Source organism: Lissotriton vulgaris, chromosome 10 (assembly GCF_964263255.1).
Source record: "Lissotriton vulgaris chromosome 10, aLisVul1.2, whole genome shotgun sequence".
NCBI classification, from domain to species: Eukaryota; Metazoa; Chordata; class Amphibia; order Caudata; family Salamandridae; genus Lissotriton; species Lissotriton vulgaris.
Window position 1 is genome coordinate 71,928,046 of NC_141698.1, and position 17,186 is coordinate 71,945,231.

Sequence of the window (17,186 nt, forward strand, 5' to 3'; positions counted from 1 at the left end):
TAAGTTTGCCCCCAATAATATTGCTTTGTACATGGAATTAGAAGTTAAATGCAGCCCAAAGGGGAAACTGAAAATCCCTGCCAGCCACCCTGAAACGCAGGAACTTCCTGTGACGGGGTAAAATGGGGATGTGGAAATACGCATCTTGGAGGTCCAAGGTGGCCAGGTATTCTCCCGCCGAAAGAAGATGCAAATTTTCTTGGAGTGATAGCATCTAAAACGCTTTCTCAAGTACTTGCTGAGAGCACGAAGATCCAGAATTTAGATGCCATTCCCCAGACTTCTTCTTTATTAGAAAGAATCTGGAGTAGAATCCTGCTCCTCTCTGAACCTGAGGGACTTTTTAGATTGCTCCTTTTTTTAACATCAAATTGATCTGGGAAAACAACTCTTTGAGATGAGCTGGAGGTGGGCCCCTGGGGGGAACATTTGGAGGAAACCTTTCGAATTTGAGGGCATGTCCCTTGGCCACAATGTCCAAGACCCACCTGTCTGAAGTTAGTGAGGATCATTTTGAGTAGAATTTGGAGATCTTTCTTCCAATTTTTATGTGAGACTGCGACAGTAGCGGTGGCAGGTGATGAAACTCATTGTCTTTTATCCGTTCCGCGGTAGGCAGGCTTTCTTTTGTTTTGGGAATAATTAGTATTGCGCTGGCCGTAAGACTGGTAACGTTGGGTTTGGTAACGTTGATTCCCTTGCCTGTAGGAGGATTGCTGATTATAACCTCCTCTAGTAGAGTACGATCCACGTCCTCTCGCACATCGAAAGGGCGGCTTCTGAAAGTAAGGTGCCAAGGGACTTGGCTGTCTCCGTGTTCTTCTTGATGGTCTGCAAGGCTTCCTCTACTTGGGGCCAAACAAAAATTCCCCGTCGTAAGGCATGTCTAATACCTTAGCTTGTACCTCCTGGCGGAACAAAGTCGCTCTTAGCCAGCCTTGCCTGCGCAAGACAGCAGCTACTGCTAACTGTCTGAATCCAGTCGAAGCCACATCAACTGCAGAGTCAATCATCTCAGCCGAGATTCTCTCATCCTCCTGCAGTATTTTCAGAGCTTCTGCCTTGGAGGGCTCTGGAAGCATGTTGATATATGGCGAGATGTCAGACCACATTTGCCGGTCATATCTGCCCAGAATGGCTAATGAGTTGGCAGCCCGGACTGTAGTTGCTGCCATTGTAGACACATGCTTCCCAATTGTATCAAGACGCCTACCGTCTCTATCCGGTGGGGCTGCGATTGGAAAGGAAGGATTTCTAGATCGCTTCTGTGCCGCCTGTATGATCACCGAATCCAATTTCGGGTGTCCAAAAGGCAAGCTGGGGACTTTTCAGGAGCCTTATCTATCCTCGGCAGTACTGGAGGGATAGATGCAGGAGTGAACATTACCTTAATTCCCTCTTTCCAGATGAAATCAATAATAGGTATTGACTTAACCTGCTTCCTTGGCTGGTCCTTGAAATCAGAGAGGAAGCATTCCTGCTGTGTAGTCTCCATGTCAATATGGAAGTGTTTTGTAGCTCTTTCCATAAGAAGATGGAATCCTCTAACATCTACTGGAGGTGAATCAGCGGTAACCGGAGGTGAAGGAGAAGGTGTTTGGACCTGATAATCGTCTCACTCCGACATCAAGGATCTGTCCTCTACTTCACCTTCTTCTCTCTCTTCTTCGTCAGAAGATTGGTGTTCTTCAGGCTGATGGGAAGCTACAGGTGGAGGAGATCTTGGAGACCTTAAATCAGATATGGACATTTGCACCACAGGTGTAGGAGGCACAGAGTCCGCTGACTCAGACGGTGGAAAACGCCTGTAATAGTGATTTAGCATGTGCTGTAGATTTGTTAGCAATGCTACTGGCATCTGAGCTGAGGGGACATTAGTAACGGGTGATGTTACACGCTCAGGCGAAGGTTGGCCTTCTTGATCGTCCTCTTCTTGGTATTTGATGTGCAATTCCGGAGGACTTGCAGCTGTCCCAAACATATCATCCAGGTCAGAATCCTCCTCACTATCCTCGGAGTCCAGCAACTTGTCAGGGACCTGTAGGGGTACTGTTTGAGGTGACAGGCGTAGAGGAGATAAAGGTTCTAGAACAGAACCGCGTCTCTCAAGCAAGGATGGCTTTGGTGTTGACGTGAAAGCCGTAGACGGTGACCAAACCTGCATGGTGGTACATGCAGACAGTTGCGGCGTCGACGGAGGCTCCATCGACGGGCTCGTTGACGGGGGCTTGAATACGGACGATGATAAGGTCGTCGTCGACAATTGAGTTGTCTTCACCGACGAGGAAGGTTTCTTCGATGACGGTGTCTTTGTCGACGATGGAGTAGTCGACGGTGCAGGAGTCGTCGACAAACTCGTCGATGACGGGATGTTCGTCGACGACGATGGAGCAACCGTCGACGGTGGCGTCGACGAAGCTATCGTCGACGGAATCTTCTTCAGCTTGGCGGCCGAAGGGACGCTGATGATGGCAGATGAAGATTATCTCGCCAACGAGATAAGCCAGACAGAGACATAGACCATCGTCGACGGAGAAGATGCTGTCGACATTATCATCTCAGGCTTAGACGAAGAGTAAGTTACTGTAGACGTAGATGTTGCGTCGACGAAGGAGTCGACAACGGCGTCGTCGACGACAGGGACTTTTTCCTGAGGTGAAGTCTTCTCAGAAGTTGTCTTTTGAGGTACATTTTTGGTTGTTCTTCTCGGGGTTGTGGATGGCACAAGTTTGCTCTTAGTAGGGGGAGTAGCCTTAGAAGTGGAAGGCCTCTCAGACCCCTTAGAAAATTGTTGCTTATTTACAATCTTGGCCCCAGGAAAAGTTAATTCCTCTTCAGCAGCTCTCTTCCTAGAAGCTGCAGTAGACCCGGAGGCAACACTGCCTACCTCAGAAGCAGGATTATCTTGATCCTTGAGCTTTTGTAGCCACAAAAGCAAGCAGCCCTCTCTGTCCCGGAGGGTCTTCTGAGGGAAGGTCCTACATATCTTGCAGTCCTTTACCTGATGGTCAGGGTACAGGCAGTAAATGCACTTCTTGTGGGGATCTTCTTTGAAAAGCCGGAGCTTACCACAAGAGTCAAAAGGCCTAAATAAAGATTTCTTAGATAAAGACATCTTCAAATCCAGATTCTTGAAGAAAAAAAGAGAAGTACTGAGCAGATCTCAGGGAGACTCCCTTCACATGACGTGCGGTAGAAAATCTGAGAGCCTGAGCCTCTGGGGAGAACTTTCTGGTGGGTGCTGTCGCCTGATTGGCTGCAGTTTGGGCTATACAAAATGACTAGGATAGTCATGAGTGTGGAAGTTTTTTCTCCTGTAGCTTGGGCTACTTTACTTCCTGGTTGGTTATTACCAGATTTTTTCTATGTTATTACGGCATATTATTGCTTTTTTATGTACCGTGGGATTCCCACGCTGATGACGGGGAATGATTCAGGCATGTAAATCTATGAAAGACACCCCAATACTGGAGAACAGTACTACTACTTGCAAGACTATCACCACTCTCAGGAATACCAACGAGGTTATGTGATCTACCATGCTCCAGCTTCTGTGGCTTCTGAGCTGCGCACTCCTCAATAAACTGTGACTCTGCTTCTTCCTACAACAGTGCACAGATGCCCTTGCATGATCCAACTTAATCTGACCAAGACAGAGAAGGTGTGCTTCCAGATCACCATGATGAATGGGACGACTATGTTCTGCCGTCAATAGCATCTCCAGCAACTACGATTATTGACCCACCTCCAGAGGATGTAGGAGGTTTTTAAAGCCTCTTAGAGAGGGCAGCCAATCGCTTTGACCTACCTATGCCTGCCACGCAGCAGTATTGTTTCCTGTATGATGTTAAGGTTACCCTTACACAAAACAGTCAAAGCCATGCACATAATTGATTAAGTATGGAGTCAGGGCCTAAAGATTACGCTCAACCCGGCACCAGTACCAGCCATATTGCCCAAACTGAACCAAAAGTATAAGGCCCCGGAGGATGCACATGCTTTCCTCAAGGGCCAACTTAAACCAGCCTCAGTCATCTCCCAGTGGCACAAGAGATCAGGTAATCCTTCCGCCCCCCCCCCCCCACCCCCCACCCCCCCCCCCTCCCTTGGAGTGCCTCCGTACATGAATGGTAGGTGCCTTAACTTCAGCAAATGTTTTTTGTCCATGCCAGCCCTGACAGTAGGAGCTGCAAGTTCTCTAGCCCTCCTTGGCTGCTATGACCGACAAATGTGGTCAGATATAGCCTCATATATGAACCATCTTCCTGAACATATTAGAGAGGAAGAAAAGAAAGTATTGCTGGAAGGTCAGCGTTCCTCCTCCGAGATAATCGACTGTGCCATGGATATTGCCTCCACAGGCTTTCAGCAGCTCAATGGCACAGCGGTTCTATGCAGTCAGGGATGGCTGAAGGTGACCAATTTCCAGCCAGAAGTCCAAACAAAAATATTAGATCTGCCATACGATGGAGAAGCTTTGTTTGGAAAGCACATGATGAGGCTCTACAAACCATAAAAATGGACACTGACACTGCCAAATCGTTGGGAACATTACAGTATAAAAAGGTGCCTTTTCAGGGCGCCCCAAGGAAGAGGCCAGCCTTCCTTTCATGGAGGATATCAGCAATACCGTTAACCAACATATTCCTCCAATAATCAACAATTCCGCTTACAACATCAGCAGCGGCAACCACCGTCAGCTGCATATCACCACGCTCCCCTCAGAGGAATGTTCGGAAGGCAGGGCAAGGACACCAATCGAAGACAATGACTTTCATTAGGCGCCAGCTACTCCCCTTTTTATTCCCCCCCCACAGTGCCAGCAAGGTTCACCAAACATGTCCAGTGTTGGAGACACATCACAACGGATCAATGGTTCCTAGACCTTGTTCAATTTGGACAACTAATGGAATTTATATAAACCTCTCCCTCAACACCACCTCATCCTTACAGCCAGAAGAATTTACCGATCCTCAGATCAAAGGTCTAAACAATGCTGCTAAAGGGGGCGACAGAGAGAGTTTCCCGTTCCCAGAAAAGGAAAGGTTTCTGCTCAAGTTTCTTCTTAATCCGCAAAACAGTCAAAGAAGTGGAGCTCAATTCTCGATGTGAGGGACCTCAACAAATATCTCAAGAAAAAATCCTTTAGCCTGATTACACTCCAAGACATATTGCAGCTCCTCCACAAGGGAGATTACAAGTTATCCCTGGACCTTCAAGATGCCTACTTTCATGTACCCATCCAGCCCAAACCCAGAACGTTCCTCAGATTCACAGTAGCCTGCAGCCACTTTAAGTTCCGGTTGTTACCATTTGGTCAAAATTTGTCCACCGCATTCTTACAAAATGCCTGGTACCCATCCCAGCTTACCTCAGACCGCAGAAACATCAGGTTTTCCCATATCTTGACGACTGGTTGGTGAAAGCACATGGAAACCAGTCTGCAAAGGCATCCAACAGAGCCTGCTTACACCTCTTCAACGATCGCAGACTCACCCTCAACTCGGACAAATCAATCCTCCAGTCATTGCAGCGAATATTCTTACTAGGAGCCATACTAGACACAGACCTCAATATGGCATATCAGACCATCGAAAGGAAACGGAAGTTGATGTCTTTGGCAAGCTTAGTACAAAAAATAAGGTCACTTTAAGTTCACCTCTAAAAGTCTCTATTGGGTATGATGTCCTCATGCATACACCTCCTACTGTACTGCCAGCTCCACATGCATCAACTTCAGGAAGCATTGGATGCCCAATGGTCTCAGCGACAGAAACGTTGGAAGACGTCATTCACGTCACAGTATTCACGATCAAGTCGCTCGACTGGTAGACTCACCCAAACAATTTCTCTGCAGGTATCCTGTTTCTTCCTTAGTCATCTCTGCTGGTAATTACAACAGATGCCTGCCCTGGACGAGCGGTGAGCTTTCCTCAAGAACCTTCAGGTCAGCAGCAAATGGCCTCCTTCACATCGCCGCCTGCACATCAATCTGCTCGAATTAAGAGCAGTATACCTTGCTCTACAAGCATTCTATCCCAGGATTAAGCAATCGCTAGTGCAAACAGACACCGCCACAGTACATAAATAAGGTGGCACCACATATCACCCACTCTCCTAGGAAGTGTTGCAGGGATTCTACACAAATACAGAACTATGCGCAGGAAATGGGACCTTGGTGTATACGGACTGAGTCTTCCCACCACCTTAGTACCCACAAACCAGGACCAACTAGCTTTAGTGTCTCACTTGCTCTCCTACTCACTCCCAGAGAAAAAAGTGATTAAACACCCCAGAACACAACACTCCCAGTTCTCTCAGGAATTGCTGTAACAAGATTCACCTTTTTGCTCACTCTCTTGTACTCGTTCACAATAAGATCTGACGGAGACACGAACAGTTTAAAATATTTATTTTAACTAACGTGCCCTAACATGCAGTACACGTGCCACAACAAGCAGGAGATGCATAGTGCAAATATTGCCAGCATAGCAGGCAGTCCACAAATCACGAAGGGAGATGTCATCATAAAAAGATAACGAAGAAAAGATTATACTACCGAACCTCCCTCCCTTTGCTAAAAAGAAGTATTATTATATAATAAAAGATCTCTGGGCTTTGTCACAGACCCCATAACTTGGCCTACAGATCGTAGGTGTACATCATGGGTGCACTTCTACCAGGAAAGGTCCCTCTCCAAGTGTGCGTTACCTTTTCGTTCAACCTACTAAAAACCCAAGTACACTGTCCAAACAACAGCTGCATCAGTATGTTTTGTCTAAGGGGTAAGGACTGGCCAGAACAAAATAACAAGGGGCATTCATGTTCGACCTTGCACATAATGATTAGTCAAAATCCCAGGAACATGCAGAGAGCAAACACAGCAATGAGTTCTCATGTAAAAAGAGTCTTTGAGAATATTGAAAAAAAATAAAGAAGTGTAGTAACGTGTGCAAAGCAGCAGGCAAGCTGAAACAAGCTCTTGCTAAGTTAGTGAAAATCGATCATGGGCCACGTGACACCCTCTCCTTGGCCAGGGCATTAGCCATTAGAAAGAAACAAAAATCTGAGGTAAGCAGAGGCACAGCGTCTTTGTTGTAGGCCAATTCATGTAATTTTGGGGGCAAACAACAAACAAAACAAAAAAGTTTTTTAGTACTTACAGAGTTTAATGTTCCAAAATGTTGCCAATTGGATGCTCAAACATTGCTAACCATTCATAGTTAGTAATCAACTTAAAAAATGCTGCTGGTAAAGCGGAATGCCATGAACTCCAGGACGTTGTCCATTCCTTCCATCGATAAAATGCATGCCATCCAGTTTAGCAGGTCGAACGAGCACACATATCCAGAAGCCATTAGGAGTATCTCAGGGCAACCTACGTTAACTTTGATGAAACCGCAGTCAATTTGGAGCTGCGAGAGAGCACAGGTACTCAAGTCTGCTGTTGGTCCTAGCAGAGGATCCCACACCCAACGCATACCCCTGGAACATACCCGGTCATGGGCCTTTAATGGACCCATTAGCAGATCGTAATCCAGGGAAGCATGTGTGGTATTGGACAAGCAGAAATCCATGGCTCATTGAAAAGGGCATCGGAGGCAGTGAAACACAGGTTGCACACAGGTGAAGTAGGCATAGCAAAAGGTCAGCCAGTAATTGATGGCAAAATGTTCCCCTGGCATATAACCAAAGAGCTGCCGCATTCAATCACGGTACAGTCGCAACTGGACCGAGTTTAGCAGTGCCACAGATCGAGAATCCATTGCGAAGAATTAATAGGAGAACCGACACACCGCAGACCACAGGAACACCAGGGGAACCCTCTGAAGGCACTGGACAAAATAGAATGAATAAAACCCAGAATTACTCCAAATATAGTCTGAAAGGAAGAAACAAGGCAGGATCCCACAAGTTTAAAAAAAAGTGAGCAAGGCCCTCTGTATTAGACGCATTAAATATTTGGTGTATTAATTCTCCAGAATGGAGTGGGAGATTATCTTGCTTGGGGTTCTTGCCACCTGCAATTCGAGGGTCTCTCAAGCAGAGTTGAGAGCCACTTCTTGTTGAAACAACAGCGCTTTGAGTCTGCTTAGTTTATTGTAATCTGTTTTCAAAGTTGGAATGGAAGGCCAAAGAGAACTGTCTACAATCCCATACGGGGGTGGAAAAAAAGGACATCGCTGCAACATGTAACTCGCTGAGAAACCGTTACTAGGTCCCAAACCGCAGCAATCATGGTTATTCAAAAAAAGTTAACTAGCATTAGAAAGGAAAACTAATACGGGAATAATAGCCAGGACAGAGGTACCTTTAAAAAATACAAGCTAGATTAAGGGCTGAAACGTTACAGGCTCCGTGTAGCTTAACCTGTTTACAGACTAGGGAATGTCATACTGTGGAATCACAATCCTCCCCTGTAAGGAAAACTTCTTTTTTCACATGTTGATATCTGTAAGCAAAAGGTAAAGACCACAATTCGTGAATAAAGGTATTGCCAAGGGTCCATATCTATCAATTAGATAATTTTTCATGCTTGCTGTGAACTGAAAAAGTGAGATAGGCTGTGAAATAACCCTACGTATTAACCACACAGCTGTAGGCTGTGAAATAACCCTACGTATTAACCACACAGCTGACTCAATCTGAGCTACCGAAAACGGTAACTGTTCTAATTGTTTAATATGTAACAGTGTGTATATGGCATCTTTCATGGACCTTAATTTCTGTTTATCAGTCAAATTAAACAGTAAAAACATTTCAGAAGCTTTCATATAATACCATGGCACTTATCCATTTTTGAGTGGTTGCAACGTCCAAGCAAACTTCATCGCAGAACGTAACTGATTCATGTTGAACAATGTCAATGACAGAAGAAACAATATTATCCAAAGTATATAGACTGGAAGATAATGTATTAAGGCGGTTATCGACAACTGCAAGGTCTTTTTCCAAATTAGCCAGGTCAATTTAACTGAGGCGCAATGCAGCTTCCATTTGAGACAGTTTCCAAATTTCATTATATGCAGAATAAATAAAACTATTTGTTCAAGAGGCCTTCGAACCTAAAAGAAAATCATTCAAATCATATCACTTGATAACTGAGAAAGGTGTTGTTTCACAGATGACAGTGTAGAATGGTCCAACCATTGCTGACATCATTTAACCACGGAATATGTGGCGACCGTAGGCTAATGCGGGAAACTTGGATCAGATCTACTCTGTGTAAAAACCTTTGTAGTATTCAGAAAACGTAGTTGACATGCATTTGAGGTTGTCGGCCATACTAGCATCCCAAAGGATCAATCAGCCAGATGCATCAACCAAAATAGCGATCGCAATAGGTGCGAAATAGCAATTGCGATCGCTAAAAAATGAAAATCCATTCATGAAGTGAAAAAATTAAAAAATGTGAATTCGCAAAATCAAAAATGCGAATTCGCTAAATTAATCGCAGAAACCAGGTAGAACCCCCTTAGCGAATCGTAATTAGCGAGAACCCAAGGATACAGCGAAATATTTTGCGATTTCGCAAATTGGATTTTGCGAAATCGCTAAATAATCGCAAACGCGATTCATGGAAAATCGCTAATAGCGATAATAACAAAAATCGCAATTTTGCGAGAGCAGTTTAAAGGGAATCGCAATCAGGAGGTAACATTTTTTTTTTAACTCACCTGTCATACATCTGAGGTCGATTTAAACAGACCCATGAGGCCATAGTGGCCTCCCACAATGGCTGGACTCTACATTTTTGCGAGGAGTATACTTGCAGCAGGCCAGGCAAGAAGGAGAATCCAGGAGAGAATCTTCCGCCTGCGCATCACTTTGTTGTGAGCAAATATATGACAAGTACAGGATGAATGCAGCAATGATTCTATACTTAATAGATGAATTGGACCCACTATTGCAGCGCCAAACACGTAGGAGCCAGGCAATAGCAACTCATGTCCAGGTGCTATGTTGCCTGCACCTGCTTACGTCAGGTAGCTTCCAGGATATAGTGGCAGAAGCCGGAGGGGTATCACAGAGCTCCCTCTCGCGGATCTTCAAATCCTTCCTGGCTGCCATGATGTCTTTGATCAACAACCACATCACCTTCCCCACAACCCAACAGGAATTGAGCCAAACAAAACAGGACTTCTACCAAGTTGCCCAGTTTCCACACGTGATCGGATGTATAGATTCCACCCACGTAGCCATATGTCCCCCTGCCGTAAATGAGTATATCTTCCGCAACTGGAAAGCATATCACTCAATAAATGTCCAAGCAGTGTGCAATGCTAAAAACATCATCACTGACCTCTTAGCACAATACCCTGGGAGCACTCACGATTCATACATCTTCCGCCATAGTGGCTTGCACACACGTCTGCTCAGGGGTGATTTTGGCGATGGACACCTGCTAGGTAAATGTAATACAATACTCATCACTGAATAATGTAATGGCAATGCATAGCTGACACTAACATATTGTTTGTAACTCTGTAGGTGACAGTGCATACGCGGTGAGGCATTACATCTTGACTCCATACCTGAACCCAGCCAGCCCACAACAACAGAGGTACAATGCAGCCCACATCAGGACACGTAATGTAATATAAAGGACATTTGATTTGCTCAAGAGTCACTTTCGCATCCTGCATAAAACTGGAGGAGCAATGCTGTACCAACCGGAAACATGCTGCAGGATAATTGCAGCATGTGCCATGTTGCACAACATAGCAACAAGGAGAGGTATCCCCATTGAGGAATCCGACACAGAGGGCAACAAGCCCCCAGCACACCCACGCCGGGCACATCTTGGGAGTTCAGCAAAGAAAACGTACAGACATCACCCAGCATTATTTCTAAGGTATGTAATGATGACACACAACACTCAATTGCATTTGAAGATAAACTATTTATTACCACGTCAGGCGGTAGGGGTGTAAAATTGAACAGTGCTGGTGGCCATTAGCACATTAACTGCATGCACTGAAGGACACAAGAGACACACAAAGGACTTGAAATGCAGTCACAAAGAATGTTAAGGACATGGTTACGTCACCATGATAAATTACACCCTTCTGGAAATGTTTAGCACCTCCTCCCTCTCACACCCAAATGTCTTTCTCCTGCATCTGCATTCCCGGATACAGAGGGAGGTGTTTGTCTACGGCTACTGCTCCTCCTGACAATGGTGACTGGCGCAGTTATGATGCTTAGGCTGGATGCCTCACTACCCTCTTCCCCTGTAACATTGCCCTGACCACCAGTGCTAGACTGCATCAGTTCAACGGCAGTGGTAATTTGGCCGAGTGCCTTAGACACATCCCCACAGCAATGGCCCATATCAATCTGCATTTCCATCGACCGACGTGACAGCTGTGCCATGCTGGCGCAAATCTTGTTGTTGGACCTGGTATAGCCACCCATGCAGGTCACAAACTGGTGATGCCTCCTCCTCAGTGTGGTGTGTCCCTCCTGCATCACACGTGCCACCTCCTGCAGTGTGTTGTTTGATTGTCTGTTTGCTCCCACTAGTGCAGTAGTGAGCTCCCTCACACTCTCGGCCATTACCGATAAGTTTTTGTTCATTTTCGTCATCTGCAAGTTGATGGCTCCCATATGCCTCGCTTGTAGGCGCTGCACCCGCACCATCTGTGACTCCACGCCACCCCACTCATTGGGAGTACCTGCCTCCTGTGCCCAGGTATGGGTCCTTGGCCTGCGTCTTGTTCTTGGACGGACATGTGCCTGCGGTGTAGTTGTGTGGCTTGCACTTGGACGGCTTGTCCCAGGAGCAGTAACTGGTTCCTGTTCTGACTCCATTGGCTGCAGTGGTGTAACTGTGGCCCTGCGTTTTGCTGGTGCCTTGGATTTGGGTGGTGGTGTCACAGGTTTTGACATGGCAGCCTCTTGGATGACCTGTGTGCTGTCTCCACTATCACTGTCATCAGTGTTTAGTTCGGCTGCATCTGTGATGTGAAACAGTGCAATGTTATTTTATGTTGTTGCATTAGTTGAGCAACATTAAAAATCTATACATTTATGCTTTCACTGTCTCTCATCAATGACTGTACTGCTTTTTGGTAGCATTTGGGCTTACTACGTTGGATTCTGACAGGCAATTGGGTTCTACAGACTACAGGTCCCATGATGCATTGGTGTCCCTATGTAAAATGTGGAATGGACTATTTTTAATGTGAGTTTGCAGGTTGATTTAATTGTGGACACTATCAGTATGTACATTGATATGTTGATTTTCATGCATCTTACCTTGTGTGCTGCTGCGTTACTCCCACCACTGCTTCAGGCTCGATTGTGCCCTCAACCATGTCCTCCTGGGCTGTGTTGTCTGGGACTGTTGGGCTTCCTCCTCCGGTCCCCTTCGCCTCCTTCAGCCTTTCCGCTATCCGCTCCTTGGCACGGCTACGCAGGTCGTACCAGCGTTTCTTTAAATCATCTATGCTGCGATGTGCGACCCCCACAGCATTGACCTTGTTTTTAATCTGGTTCCATATCCTTCTTTTTTCAGCCTCTGGTACTTGAAGGGAGAGCTTTCCAAATAGCTTCTCATGGTTGTTTGCCACCTCCTCAATGAGGTGCTCAAGTTCACTCTCACTGAACTTGATTTTTCTCTTCCTGGCCACTGCACCCTCCTCTGTAGCTGTTTGGGACATTTTGGCTGTCTCCACCTGTAAGCAAACTACAGTTTGTTTTTCCTGCTCTCTCTCCCAGCACTCAGCTTCTGCCTCTCTGTTCCTCTCTGCACAGGTGGCAGCATGGGCTGATTGACTTCCTGGTTGTGATGTCATCAGCCTGCTCCCAATGCGACTCTGTAGTTTTCACGGTCCCGCTATTTGCGATATCGCAATTAGCGGGATCGCAAAATGCGAAAATGGTGATTTTTCACGATAGCGATTCTTTAACATGGAATCGCTATTGTATTTAGCGATTTTGAGCGAATCTTTATTTTTTGCTATCCTCATCATGCATAGCTATTAGTGAGTCCTTATTTGCGATTCCTTAATTATCGATAATAAGGAATCGCTATTTCTTTGCATGATGCATCTGGTCCAATATCGGAAAAGGTTAGTGTGCCATTTTGAAATAAGACCTCTAAGACTTCAAATGTATAGTTGGTATGTTTGCGCCATGTATCATACGCAGCTAATGATGGAATGGTGGGAATTTTTAGATTTTTGGTCACTGCTAAACCCAAACAAGTGGTCTGCTGTATGGTGTCATTTAAAAAGAAAATTTTAGACGGTATCAAACAAGCACGATGCAAAGCTTCTCTGCCCTGCACTTGCCAATCTTTAGTACCCCAAATGGATTTTAAAACAATTGTGTCTTTCCAATGCTCATAACCCTTCATGGACAAATCCTTCCTGAAGGACATGAAGTAAACTAGTTCAATTGGGGTAACATAAACTTAGATTGGGGCGGCATCTTCAATTTATAAAAATATAACAGTGGGTGGGATAGATTGCAACCCGAAAAATATACAAATGTACTTTGTTGGGTCATCAAACTTCCCAGTAATGGTGCTGGGCAATGCTCCCATTGAGTATAATTAAAAAAGGGTCTCTGTGTTTTTGTTTGGATAAGAAATGCTGACCATAATACTGATAACAAAATAAATCTGCGTAATTTGCCGAATTTAAATACAAATCTTCAGTGTGAAATGCAGCATAATATTTTAAATCAGAGAATAACGTATGAACGGCATAAACATCCCGGTCATCATAATGGATGTCGGGCAAGACCACATCTCCCAAGGGAACGCGGAAGACATATGGAACGTTCAAAATTTCCGCTGGATCATGGATATCGAATGAAACTTTATCCCAGACAATACCATCAACAACAGGGAACACTGATACAATGACATAGGCTTGGTCTTTTTTCATGATGTGGGAGGATATGGGAGGGGCTAGAACCCCATCAACAAAGTTCACAGCAGAGCGTTTGGAGAAATAATGGCCATTAATGAGTAGAAAAAACACAGTCACAAATCCGATCCACATGAAGAGGAATATCATCATAAGCACCCTCCAAATATAAGTCCAGGGTGGGACTAAGTAAGTCTTTTTGAACCAGGAGATGAAGACACTGGTACGGGAATGGATCTCCCGCACAGAAGATGACAAGGAAGATGTGCCAGAGGAGAAGCTATTACGATCCTTATATTAACCACTGGACCCCAGTTGAAACAACGGTGGATGTGCTGCATCAGTTGTTTCAGGTATGATACCCTCAGGAATGTCAATTATGACTTCAACTGGAGGAGAATCATACTCAATATATCCCCTTGTATTTGCTGGGAGTAGCCGAAGAAACAGAAACCATTGGGTGGAGTGAAAGTTCTCGACGTGGAATACTTTGAGGCATACCGGTCAGTATCAGCCATTTGGTGTAACTTGACATGTTTGATTGAAATGTAACGATTCTCCTTTCAACCAGGTAAAGGAGGCGGGATCACAGTACGGGTGCCTTTCAAGCCAAGGACTCCAACAGGTGCACAGTAGGATGGACCAAATTCTTTTTTGTTCTCCACCTTTTCACGGAACCAGATCTCCAACTTTAGGAAGCCAACCAGAAACAGGATTCAGCACCGCTAGATCTGCAGAAGGCGGCAACTGGGCTTTTGCTTGTGAATCACAAGATTTTTGTAGATCCTGCAACATAGTAAAATGATTATCTACGTCAAAGGTTGCGGCAGCTGCCACAACGTCGAGACCATCAAGGTCTGGCACAAATATTTTAATGCCAAAGAGCATTTCATATGGGGTCCGCCCACCCAAAGATCTTCTAGGGAGATTATTTAGAGCATGTTAGACTCCATACAAATGAGTCAACCAACCCCTGCCAGTACCTAAGACTCTAGCTGTCAAAGATTGCTAGAAGTCCCGGTTCATCCGCTCCACAACTGAATTGCCCTCTGGCTGGTATGGAGAGGAATATTTCACCTGCCCCCCTAGAGACTTCATCGCATCTCAGTAAGCCTTCGAGGCAATTGCAGGACTTTGGTAAGAATGGAAGGTGCCACAAGCCAACGTCTAGCGAAAGACTCGCAAATCTTTAATGACAGTTCGAGCGTCAGCACTACGTTGAGGCCAAACCCAATGGAATCTAGTGCATGAATCCATTGCAATCAAGATGTGTTTAAATGCAGTATCAGAAGTCAACGGACCGCAGTGACCAAGATAAATACAGCCAAATGGCTGATTAGAGATGTAAGGCAGAGTATGTGGTGGACGTGCAACAGTAGACAGCCTAATCTGTTGACAAATCTCACAAGAAAGAACATAGTTGCGTGTCTGTTGATAAAAACCACGCCACCAAAAACGCTGCTGTTGTAAAGAAACAAAGCGATACAAAAGGGGATGATGGATAGAGCGTTTGAGCAAATCAAACACTCACCCCCAGTCAACGCTCCGTCCATCATCCCCTTTGGTTTTTCTTTGTTCGCCCTAAGTTGGCAGGGTATGCTTAGACGCGAGTCCCTTGCTCACTTTGCCACTGGATTCAAGCAAGCCCGGCTGAAGACGGCTGTAATGCCAGAAACCGGTCCTGGGAAGCTTGATTCCGGTCCAAGGAAGACATGGCTTGTCAGTTCGGGCTGGACTGTTCCCATGATTCACAGGGTCAGACTGATTTGCATATGGCCATGTCTGAACTGGGGTGGCGGAGTGAGCTAAAGAACGGTGATGGATTAAACCCATATCAGTTGACTGGGGGTGAGTGTTTGTATTGTCAACGCTCCATCCATCATCCCCTTTGGTTTTTCGCTGTAATGAAACAGTCGCATTCACACCAGCATGTGCAGAAGCCACGCCTTCATGTGTGGCAATGATCAAAGAAAGTCTACGGTCCTCGTTAGGAATCAGCCAATCCCCAACAGACGGAATAGTAGCAAATAGAATTTGATCTGTTGACAAGTGGTATGTATAACGTGAAGGATAACCTTAGGGAAACTCTGTTCTCTTCTTTGTAGCAGCAATAGCTGCCAAAATATCATCCTCAATTTTAGTCAAGGGCCGAGTTACTGCTGCTACAGAACAATTGGCAACTGCAGATTTTTGCTGCCTCATCAGCCAGTGAATTAACTTCAGCGTGTGCTCCCACGTTGATGGCCCAAAGTATGGACAATGTGTGAGTGGAAAACGTTCCTTAAGAACGGCCACCCGAACACAATGCGTTTTATCCATAATTGCGCTACCTTTAGAATCACTGAAATCATTTTGTTTCCAAAGGAATAAGTTGTAATTGAAGGATTGCACACAGTAAAACGAATCGCAAATTATAAGAGTTAGAATTTCTAGATCAGCAAATTCAAGAGCCAAAACCAAAGGACGCAGCTCCGCCAATTGAGCCGTGCAGTCACCAGGGGACTGTGTGGGCACCAAAGAGGATTTAAAGTCCCCATCTACAATTTTTCCTGCCACTATTGTGCATCCCGCTGAATAAGCGCGTTTAGAACCCACGGCTGGCTGCGCAGATCTATCAATGTAAACTATGCATTGGTACTGGTCAAGAGGAAGTAACGACAGAAGAGGTGGGTGAACATGTTCATATTGTAAAAACTCCTGTGTCTGTAAAGACGGGTAAAAGATTAAATTGACATCAGCCGATGTCAAAGAACCAGCCCACTGAATCCAACGTGGGTGCAAGGCTTTAGAGTTTGGAACACTAGCTTTCGTAACTGCCTCTAAAGCAGGTACTGGAGAGACTATGAAAATGCGTTTACCCTGAGCCAGAGAGCGTTCTTTCAGAACCGCCATCTGTACAGCCTTCAAAATTGTTTCTGTATGAGAGAAATGCATCTCGGACGCAGTGTACAAATGAGATTTATATGCAATGGGGACCGTGTCCCCCTCATTAAACGTCAAGTAAGTGAAACCTAACAGCTTATGACTAAATTTGTAGAATTGTCACATGTTAACAAAAAGTTGGTCGCAAGGAGATCAGACTGCAAAGACCAAAGAATCGAGTTATGTTCCGGAAGTGTCAACAGGAAGCAGATAAAGAAGGTTGTATCAAAGAGTAAAGTGGTTTGATATGCTGTGCATAATCAAGAATGCATGTTTTCCCGAAATTCAGTAAACCCAGCAAATATTGTAACTTTTTAAGAGTAGAAGGAGGTTGCAATTGAGCACATTTCTCCAGAAAGTGGGGGCCAACCTCCTACCTTCATT

At 45.2% G+C, this 17,186-nt stretch overlaps 2 protein-coding genes across 8 annotated transcripts in view; both read right to left on the reverse strand.

Moving 5' to 3' along the window:
- Positions 1-17,186, reverse strand: part of LOC147684688 (hydroxyacylglutathione hydrolase, mitochondrial) — a 699,222-nt gene that overhangs the window by 291,435 nt on the left and 390,601 nt on the right. The gene's annotated exons all lie outside the window — the stretch shown is intronic.
- LOC147684690 (t-SNARE domain-containing protein 1-like) lies at positions 10,886-13,063 on the reverse strand. Its single transcript, XM_086942384.1, has 2 exons — positions 12,262-13,063; positions 10,886-11,960 (listed from the first exon to the last, which is right to left on the reverse strand). The coding sequence occupies exons 1-2, from the start codon at positions 12,798-12,800 to the stop codon at positions 11,939-11,941; spliced, it is 561 nt and encodes a 186-aa protein (XP_086798510.1). The 5' UTR covers positions 12,801-13,063; the 3' UTR covers positions 10,886-11,938.